This window comes from Xenopus laevis, chromosome 6L, assembly GCF_017654675.1.
Source record: "Xenopus laevis strain J_2021 chromosome 6L, Xenopus_laevis_v10.1, whole genome shotgun sequence".
Classification (NCBI taxonomy): domain Eukaryota; kingdom Metazoa; phylum Chordata; class Amphibia; order Anura; family Pipidae; genus Xenopus; species Xenopus laevis.
This window is the reverse complement of record NC_054381.1, coordinates 93571796-93582829: the sequence shown is the minus strand read 5'-3', so window position 1 is coordinate 93582829 and position 11034 is coordinate 93571796. Positions and strand designations below refer to the sequence as shown.

Below are 11034 nucleotides of genomic sequence, written 5' to 3'. Positions count from 1 at the left end.
TGTGCCTGTGTGTAACTGAGGGTATGTAATGTACATTAAAACTTTTATATTTTTAGTACTCTTTCTTTTGCCTTCTTTTTTGCACTTATCTAGTTTTTGACCACTGCATTTTCCCCTAAGTGCAAGCTATATGCGGACACAAGGCAACACAACTTCTCCTGTTTGTTACACAACAAATGTCATCTGTTTCCTTTTTACAGCCAAGGACCTCTTTAGTCATAGCAAACTATTTTTAAAGCAGGAGTGGAATCTGCTTATAATTATATATGTGGAATGGAAGGACGGTTTAAAGCAGCAAGGACCAATGGAAGCAGAGTTTTCTAAGAGGTGGAGAGAAGCAAGCCTTGCATGTTACAAAGACAGAAGTCAGAGTTCGATCTAAAGAAAAGAAATACTGCAAGCAATCCAAAGGAGGGACGGTATGATTATGTTAACTCATTATTGGATAAAACTAAAACAAAGCAATTAAAATAGCAATATTTTTCAGTTCCTTCTCCAGATGATTTTAATATCAAATTTGAAACACTTAGCATTTTTTGTTCGGAATTAAAGACAAGGGAAACAATTAACAGTTTAATAGTAATCTTATTGTTACTTATAATTAACTCCTTAAAATATGATAAATGTGTTCATTGTAGTTTTACTAATGTAAGTAGAAATGTTTTTTTTCTATATAATTCTAAGTGTTAAATGTAGTTTTACTAATGTAAATAGTAGTGTTTTTTTCTATATAATTCTAAGCAAAATTCCAATATATATACATTGAAGATTTCCAATACTTTTAGTTATTCATTTGGAAATGCAATTGCTGTTAAAAGTTTTTTTTTTAATCCCTTTCTGTTTTCTGGGTCTGCCTGTTAAAGTATGTAACAGAATTCAGCTCTCTTCCAGGTCTTTTAATCAGCTTAATCAACTGGCTTGCAGGAGTCAGTAGTGCAGAGAATGTAGACAGGCAGTTACTGCTTTAAACAGTTTTTATTTACAAATAACTTAAATCCATTGAAAATGTTGACTTATGTATGTTAGAAAGTTGCTTCAACATAAAACCAGTTTTTGGGCAGAAACCCCATTTAATGTGCATTTGTAGTTCACAGTAAACATTAATTTTGAGGTTTGCGGTTGCAAAGTGTTTGGTATTTGCCATGATATTTGGGAAATAGTGTAATCACAGTATATAAACAAGTTGCAGTTTCTGCAAATAATTATTTTTTAATTATAGTACATGTTAATATTTTCAGCAGTACCGTATAAAGATATGGAGCCTCAGTTAATATTGGAGGGGAGGGTTCAAAGTGTAAAAACCATCTCTCAGAGATCTGCATATTTTTCATGAATATTTAGAGACTATATGGATTTACCCTTCAATGCCCCTTAGCTTGTGCATCATCCAGATGCACAAGCTAAGGAGTGCCAATGTCTGCAAAAAGCAACAGTATTATCACCTGCTTATGGTAGAGGTTAAGTACAAGACTCTGTTGAACCCACAGCAATATTCTCTGCCCATGTGACATGGCATCTCTCATTTTTGCCTGTAAATGAGCAATAGCTCCAACACTTGCATGTATATATGAAAATACATAAGTACTAGTTATATACATGCATTGTAAACATATGTACTAAATGGCGGGGGCAGGGGTAGAGATCTCCAAGCTGCCATTATTATAAAAATGGTATATACTGAATATCTGTTCTGCATTAATCAATAAGAGGAGGGTCACCCCACTCCTCGTGGCCAGCAGTCCTATTGCACGCCTGGGGTTAGCAAGACAAGAGTTAATTGCACAGTCTAAAATCTTCCAGGAAGGGGCTAAGATATGGATTTCTGCCCTATAAATATTACATCTCTCAGTTTGTCATTCAACACAGAACATTCTTCTCTGATGTGTTTCTACCTGTTATCAATTTACAACAGCCATGTGATCTACTTGAGCCCCTAAATACCATCAATCCAAGGCACAGCTCTCTCTGAATCTCACATCCTTACTGCAAACTGCAAAATACCGGGCCATGATATGATATATAATTCTAATTATGCATTATTTTTAATGAAAGTTACTGATATCACATTTTTTTCATATGCAGTCCGTATTATAAGGGACAATGTTTTGGAAAGTAATCCGCCTGCTAGGATTATTGTAAATGACAATTGACATTTTTCTCCAAAGAAAATTGTTATTTTGAATAGATGACATTAAAGAGCTAAAACCTATCTGCTATTCCCAAGTGTCCCATTCTTCATATAAAACTTCAACCATATGCCTTGCTGAATAAGTGACTTGCTTTAGATGCAAAAGATGTAGAAGAAAAAGTGTGTTACTATATTATATACTCTACATTTTGTATAGAAAACATTTCAGCTTTGCAAAAAGAAGGAAAATAGTTTTTTAGTTTTTATTATTTGCCTTATCCTTCTGGCTCTTTCCAGCTTTTAAACGGGGGTCATTGACCCCATCGAAAAACAAATGCTCTGGATGGCTACAAATGTATTGTTATTATTCATTTTCTATTCAGGTCCTCTCCTATTCATATTTCAGTCTTCTTCAAATCAACAAATGGTTGCTAGGGTAATTAAGACCCTAGCAACAAGATTGCTGAAATAGCAAAATGGAGAGCTGCTGAATAAAAGCGAATTAACTCAAAAACCAAAAGTAATGAAAAATTAAAACCAGTTGCCAAATTGTCTCAGAATATCATTCCCCTTTATTATACTGAAAATTAACTCAAAGGTCAACCCCTTTAAAGGGGAGATAAATATTATCTAGCCATGAGTTACCTGAATGTTGCTGGACTGCAACTGTGAACATTCTTTATCACTATTTAGGTTTACGGCATTGCTTAATCATAATTTCCTCCAGCAACCCATTACAGGTAACCGCATCATTCAAAGAAAAACTTGCCTGTTCTGTGTTCAACGGTTCTGTTTCAATGAGATCATTGCTGAACGCATGGAACATATTTTTGTTTAGCACTTATAAAAACAGCACAATGTCTGCCCTTTTCATGTTTGCTTATAACGTAACCAGCTGTGCAAATGACAGCTACTGCGTTCAATTGCAATTACAGTTACATATAACTTGGAATGATTGTACATTGGAAAATTGCTTAGAGTTATATTTTCTTTTATTAGGCAAAATGTTATCTTTGGGTTTTCAATATGGAAAGTACATCCTTGCGTAATAGGGGAGGTTTATAGGAAAAAGGGGGATTTCCACCCGAAAAATTCTGTTTGGCAGTCAGTGTAAACAATTAGCCTATTTAAAGACTAGTTGCAAAATAGTTCACGGGAGCAAAGGAAAACTGGACTCAATGATCCAATAACAGCATTTGTGATGTCATATGGCAGCACAGAACAGCATGGGTCTGAACCTTCCAATAAAGATCTGACAGCTCAGTCTGTTGGAAAATTGATTGAATGAGTAAATTTTGACTATTTATATGTATGGCCAGGCTGTATAAAATCTTCAACCTTTCTACCTAGATTTAGCATTATAAAAGAAAACATAATTTTAAACAACAACACAAATGAACTAAAAATCTTCATTGATTTTAAAGTTCATCGAAAATAATGAATTACTATATACTGGAAAGTGACTTAGAATTACATTTCTTTGATTATGCTTAAAGAATATCCCATTCAGTGCTGATAAATGCATAGACAGATCCATGGATCTAACCTGATCACTGAACAACAGCATCTGTTAGCTTTAATGGCCTCCAGAGATGGGTGACCTAGGAGACCTGCTGGGAGACTTATTTATCAAAATTCAAATTTATGAATTTTAGAATATTCTTTTTAAAAACTCAAATGTGCGCTTATTGATAAATTGATAAAAAAAACTTAATATAAAAACATAAAAGAGTCAAATGCAGTAAATCTGTATTCTGTTTATTATTTTCAATTGGTTTACCAACTTTAAAACAATTAGTTTTTTTTTGTTTTTTTAAAATGGAAAGACTTTTGAATTGAACACAAAGCACTTTGCCACATTTTGCCTAGGACAACTCCTACCGACTCCTTGAACTTGCCTGCTTTAAGGTGCTGAATTTTTACATTTTAAATCTTGACAATGCAAGTTTTGAAAACACTATTTCAAAAATGCAAGTTTAAATTTGAGTTCGAATGTTGATAAAAAGGCCACAGGAAAGCACTTATCAAAGGTCGAATTTCGAATTCAAGTGAGTTTTTTTAACTCTAATAAATTCAGATATACACGAAATTCGATTGTAAATCGAATATCCAAAACTCGCACTAATTTTACTGACTCAAAAACTCAAATCGAATTAGAATCAAATTCGACTATCCTTGATTTTCTCCGAAAAAAAACTTGTATGTCAAGAAGGCTAGTAACATGTCCAAACTGGTCCCTGGACCTCTCCTATTGACTTATACATGAACTTGGCAGGCTTTAGGTGGCGAATAGTCGCATTTGAGTTCCAGAGCGAAATTGGATCAAAATAAATTTTGGATAATTCACAAGTTGAATTTGAGCGTTTTTACTTGAATTTTCAGTTCGACCCTCAATAAATCTTTTATTACTTATTCCCAATAGCGTCTAAGCACACTTCCATTACTCATTTGAATCTTTTCAGCAGCAACAGAATTAAGTCGCAAAAAATATATTCTTTTCAGAAGAATAATTATGAAATGCTAATTATTATATAAAATTTCAATGATTGTGTCCTAGGAAATAATCATTTTACTACTCCTGTAGTTACCAGATTTTGGCATTATGTCAGAGGCAAAAAAGGAGAAGAAAAAGTCTTCAGTTCCAGGTCACACAGGTCGTAGTTCTCTCCCACCAAATGTCTCTAACGCAGATGAAGATGAGGTTCCCACCATGGAAGCCTTTGGTGTCATTCCAAGGGGTGCTAACATAAAAGGTACAATACAGTTTATTTACTATATTACTATGAGTATTGTGATCTTAATGAATATGTTTAAGTGAGTTATAGTTATTAGTTTTCCTTGCTATTGGTAATTAATTTACTTGCTTGATACATGAGATCAGGCTGCTCTTTAGGTACCAATCTCAGTATCACTAGCTGTTTCCTAATTCTCATCAATAGCTGCATTCAATTGATGAACATGTTAGCTGTTATTTAAACTGCCAATAAATTAATATAAAGCAGAAACATGAACATTAGTTCACTAATTGGGCAGGTTAATTGAATCGCATATGAATTGTCACTCTGAATTGGTGCAAACCCTGACGTAGAACAACTTCAAATTGACTAAAATGTCACCAATCCTAATGACTACTTATTGTTACCGGTCATCCCTTCTAGAGTCACAGAGCACATAATTATTTTGTCACTTGCTTTTAATTTACCTAGAAATACATCTTTGAAATAGCTACAGAATGAAACATTTTGAAATCTCACTTCCAAATAACACTCAAGCCCACATTTATAGGAATAGGCTTCAAAATCAAACTGGGAATCCAGAGTGATCCTCGACATTCAATATGTTTCCCCTTGACAAGTTATATCTCTAGTGCAAACAACACTCTACCAACTGTTAAGCCTTTAAAAACTGTTAATGCGAGTTTATATGTGTAAGGGTTACAGCGTGGAACCGCTGTGATAGTGGATAGCCATTCCATTGGGAGAGGATATGGCGGAAGCCCAGGGGTGTACCCATAGATGATAGGGGAGGCAGACATGGTGAAAATAAAGCAGGTTTACTTGGAGCTTGCAAATAACACAGGAACAGTTCAAAATAAGGTAATTACCAGGAAGGTGAGGATAAGGAAACAATGCTGGAACAAGGCAACACAGGAGCTTGGAATCCAGGAGCTTGGGATACAGGTAAGGAATCACAGGAACAAGATACAGTGACCAGATACAGGATACGATTACAATTAATGACTCAGCCCTGAGCAAAGCTCAGGGCGGGGTTAATAAAGGGACGGTAATTGGGAATGGGAAACACATGAGGGTAAACGAGGTGGGTGGAGAATGGGGAGGAACACACTAGAAACTGACAGGTACATGAAACACAAGACACACAAGGCTAAGGATCAGCCTCAAAGAGCCCCCAGTGGCTCAAAAGAACACACATTGTCCAGAATCTGGGAAATAAAGATTCGAGTCCCGGGCTGATCCTTACAATATGGACTTAGTGGTTTGGAAAAAAACATTTTATGCATTACTGAAGTTTATTAGGAATGTGAATATTTATTAGTGAATCAGAGGCAAATGTATTTATATGGCACATATTATGGTTAAAATACAATATATTTATTAAACAGCGCCAAACTATATTTTCCCCTTTTAATATATATATATCCAGAGGTACTAATACTTACAAAAGCATATAAATGTTATTTCTCCTCTTATCTTATTACATCTGTTCATCATAGAAAAACCTATATCTAGTTTTGACCAAAAGGTCTACTCTTTTTATCTCTAAACATTGATCTTACTGTCTCCTATATGGGCTTCTAGTGCCTACTACAGACAATAAAGCAAATTATTTTTAAGAAACACTTTAAGACACGACATGAACTCAATAATGCGCTTATAAATATGGGGGAAATGTACCATTTTTGTTTATATTTTTATAATAAAAAATGTTAGCAAACTGAAATTCAAAGATGTAATGTGCATTATTTCATATTAAGAATTATCAGCCACATCCTTTAGGTTATTAAAAAGGTTAAAGCCCACCAGGTGGCTCCCTAACCCACTCATAGCCATTTACTTTTTCCCAAAACCCTGGAGCTGGAGTAAAAAAGTTCAATTACATAGAGTCATTTATTGTTAAAGGGATACTGTCATGGGAAAAAAATTTTTTTCAAAATGAATCAGTTAATAGTGCTGCTCCCGCAGAATTCTGCACTGAAATCCATTTCTCAAAAGAGCAAACAGATTTTTTTATATTCAATTTTGAAATCTGACATGGGGCTAGACATATTGTCAATTTCCCAGCTGGCCCAAGTCATGTGACTTGTGCTCTGATAAACTTCAATCACTCTCTGTACTGCAAATGGAGTGATATCACCCCCCTCCCTTCCCCCCCCCAGCAGCCAAACAAAAGAACAATGGGAAGGTAACCAGATAGCAGCTCCCTAACACAAGATAACAGCTGCCTGGTAGATCTAAGAACAACACTCAATAGTAAAAACCCATGTCTCACTGAGACACATTCAGTTACATTGAGAAGGAAAAACAGCAGCCTGCAAGAAAGCATTTCTCTCCTAAAGTGCAGGCACAAGTCACATGACTGAAGTGTAATGACTGCATGAGGCTGTGAACAAAGCACTGTTACACCATACCCATTCTCAGCTACCAAAACGTAAAAAGCTGAGTGAATGTGTATGCAATACTGACACAGACAGCTTTCCACCTTTGGTACCATTTTGTGACTAGGTAGATGATAGGTCAGGCAAAAGTCAATTTCCTATAGGTCTCCTGAAACACAAACAATCTTCAAAACCCCACCTAAAGTCATATGTATATAGAAACTGCTTCACAAATATAGAACTTCATTATAATTTTCTTATCTTCAGTTTGTTCCATCCTAAACCCTCCCCCCAAAAAAACCTTACTAAACCATGCTACATTTGTTAGATCGTTGCTAAATACTTTTCTTTTTTTAAAGAAAGCACGTGCACTCATAAAAGCAGAAGTACTACTCTATCTGGTAGTGTATGTTCCAGCAGAAATGATTAAGAAATTGCATAATACAAAACAATAAACCCACAGTGCTCTGGATGTAAAGTATAACCGAGAACACACATAAGAAAATGTTAATGTTTAATCATTACAGGAAGCCAAGGTATTTGAAGGAATGAACCATGCAAGAGTTTAGGAACTCTTGGATGTTTTTTGAACGCTCGAACACGAAGGCTCGGGAAATCTTAAATCGGGCCAATGTGTACACTGCAGTGTTAGGGGACACAGGCTATCCCTGTCCTTTCAGAATGCCATAGGGCAGATCCAAGCCCCTCATGCACACTGCCTACAGCCTCTACCACCCCCTATCTTGTGCATTTGAAAAACACTTAAGTAAAAGGAAAGGTGTGGGGGGTTAGGGACACACCAATATGTCTTACCCCTACCAGACCCTCATAAAATCTGCCCCTAGAATTTCTTAATATATACTGACCAAGTGTTTTATTTAAATCATTTTCATTCAGACCTATTAAACAGGTGTAGGGAGGCACTTTGATTTAAAATGGACTGCAGGCTTACTATATTAGTAGTCTCTGAGAACACCAAACTGCTTAGACACTGATTCAGCACAAGAAGAATAAATTAATTGTACTTGCTAATGTATTTTGCATAACCCACAGTGTTTGATGTGGTCATCCATTTACATTAATCACATAATTAATCTGGGTTAAAAAGGCAAAAGCCCATCAAGTTCAACCCCTCCAATTGACCGTCAGTGCATATATATATATATATATATATATATATATATATATATATATATATATATATATATATATATATATAGAACAGGAAACCGGCACTCACGAAATAGAGGTCAAGCGTGCCTGGGTGCAGTCTTAGTTCGGTGACATCAATTAGGAATAGTGAAGATCGCACTCGCAGGTCTTAATGTAGCAAAAGAAGTTTAATGTGGACAAGTGCTGACGTTTCGGCTGATACAACAGCCAAAGAAAGGCTGTTGTATCAGCCGAAACATCAGCACTTGTCCACATTAAACTTCTTTTGCTACATTAAGACCTGCGAGTGCGATCTTCACTATTCCTATATATATATATATATACACATACGTGTGTGTAGGTTTTGGTAATTTTGAAGGACATACAAGGCAAGGTTCCTAGATCCTTCTTAATTGTATTAATATATCATTACTAAACTCTATTAATTTCCATCATTAAATGATTAACCACAATGGAGCCAAGGATACCATCCGACTATGCAAATCTTAGATCCCTCAAGAGACGATCATGGTCCCAAGGTACACATTCCTAGTTTCTGTGAAGAAAAGTGATCTGCAGATCAATGCATCAATGCAAAGCCAAAAATAAAACGCCCACTGACTGGCCATTAACTAATGCATTTTGCTAATAATAACTGCAAAAAAAAGCAGACTTCATTGCATTTTGCAAATGTTTTGCTGTTCACTCATGACAATCAAAACAGGACTCAAATCCTTAAATGGTGTGAGCAAAGTGCAAGTTCAAGCCCAGTCGTCATGTTTTATCCCAACAATATGGCATTTCCCCAGAATTCCAACATCATTGTGGTCATAAGGGACAATGCATAAATTCTTGGCATTTGTGAAGATGTCCCTCTGGCATCATTTCAAGTGTTCAGCGCAAAAGTGACAAGTGTGATCTACTGCCTGGTCAGAAGGTGGCAGTTGCTCCAAGTTTTCCATGCGTCAATAGGTGCAGCAGGGCTTGATTCGGAAAGGAAAGAAGGAAGGAATGGGTGGTGCCGTGTACAACTATACAGAAGTGCAAGAAGCACATTCTGATGCAAGGGGAAATAGCAGGGACCACAACTGCACTTGTGGACATATATGAATAATTTTAAGCCTTAAACTCTACAGATAATAACTTCTATAGTTAAATTAAAGATAAATAAATGCATTTATATTAATAATATAAAACCTTATAACATAATTGTAATGCAGTTTAAGAGAGATTTTAAACTTCCAATTAAACTTGTGTTTTTTTCAGTATGAAGGCATCGGGGGTTGTTCTACTTCTCATAGAACAGCAGCCTTATATCATGGCCAGCAGACCAATGCCTCCAAACTTAAATACCTCATTTATGTCTTCTGGCCATCTGTGTGGCTTACCTCTTTATATCTGGGACATCTGTACAGTGGGACATCCTGGCTACTAGTGTCTTGTATGGGGTCGTAAAACAATGGTTTTTCATGATAGAAGTGGAGTATGGCTGCACCAGGGAACCCATATAGTAAGCTGTAAAAAAAGAGGAATATGGTTGATGGGTAGGGGAAGTGACGCTGCAGCCACTAATACAATACTAATCTAAAACCATTTTACTTTGACCTTTAATTGTAGAAGAATCTCTTGAATTTTCTGGTATTAGTTCACAATAGAGTATGTCAAATTATATATTGCTAAAATTCTTTGTTTTACAAAATTAAATATAGCAATTTCTCATTTATTAAATTCATATACCCATACACTCATCATACTATTAATAATGATATTAATATAAAGGGTCACATACTCATTATATAAATTGCCTAATGTACGTTAATACCTTTACTGAAAGATAAATATTACATTGGAAAATTACTTCTATATTTCTCATTCTTCTTCTGTGTAGACAAAGGGGACCTGTTTGTGGAATGATTAAAAAGTATCAGGTTGCTGTCGCTCTTTTTGTTTTTTAACCTAGGAAGAATCAATCAAAGGTCACAAATCTGAAATTCAGCAAAAGTCAGCACTGTGTGTCACCTATAACTAGAATAGCTCCCTTCTTACATTTGATTTATCCAAGACGGCTTATGGGAAGAAACACCTTAAGTAGTGGACAATGTATTCTTTTGGTCTTTTGATATTGTAGTATATGGCACAATAGACTAGTAACTAAGCAATCATATGTTGCAGGGGATATTACATTGACCTACAGAAAAAAATCAGAATTACTGTTTAAAAGAGAGTCCATAAAACTGTGATGTCTGCATATTACATAGATGTCTGGTGATAATTTTTTGATGTTGTTTTTTCTATTTTGCCACATGGCTATTTATTTTGAGCTCATCTTTTTTAATGTTATATATAAATAAATATATATCTTGTGCTATGTGCTGTGCCATGGGGTCTTCAGCCATATAAAGAAAGGTTAGAAATATATATTTCCATAAAAATGTTACTTAAGAAGTATTTCAGTGTTATAACAAATAAATTCATGTTTGTAAATAATGTGTAGTGTATAGTTCTTGACAAACTATTAAAGAATGGTGGCTTCACACGAGCATCAATAATTAATGTACATGGAACCATAGAAAATAAACCAGATGATATAGATTCCATGTTAACATTCAACAAGCAGCGCTTACTCAGCACATCCTCA

General features: G+C 35.3%; 1 protein-coding gene across 1 annotated transcript in view; it reads left to right on the top strand.

Annotated features, from left to right (window-relative positions):
• Window positions 1-267: 267 nt before the first annotated feature.
• f13a1.L (coagulation factor XIII, A1 polypeptide L homeolog) overlaps window positions 268-11034 on the top strand; it is an 88409-nt gene continuing 77642 nt past the window's right edge. The window contains exons 1-2 of the mRNA XM_041566278.1: window positions 268-419; window positions 4713-4881. Coding sequence (XP_041422212.1) covers window positions 4731-4881 — 151 coding nt within the window. The 5' untranslated portion in view covers window positions 268-419; window positions 4713-4730. The remainder of the gene's footprint in view (window positions 420-4712; window positions 4882-11034) is intronic.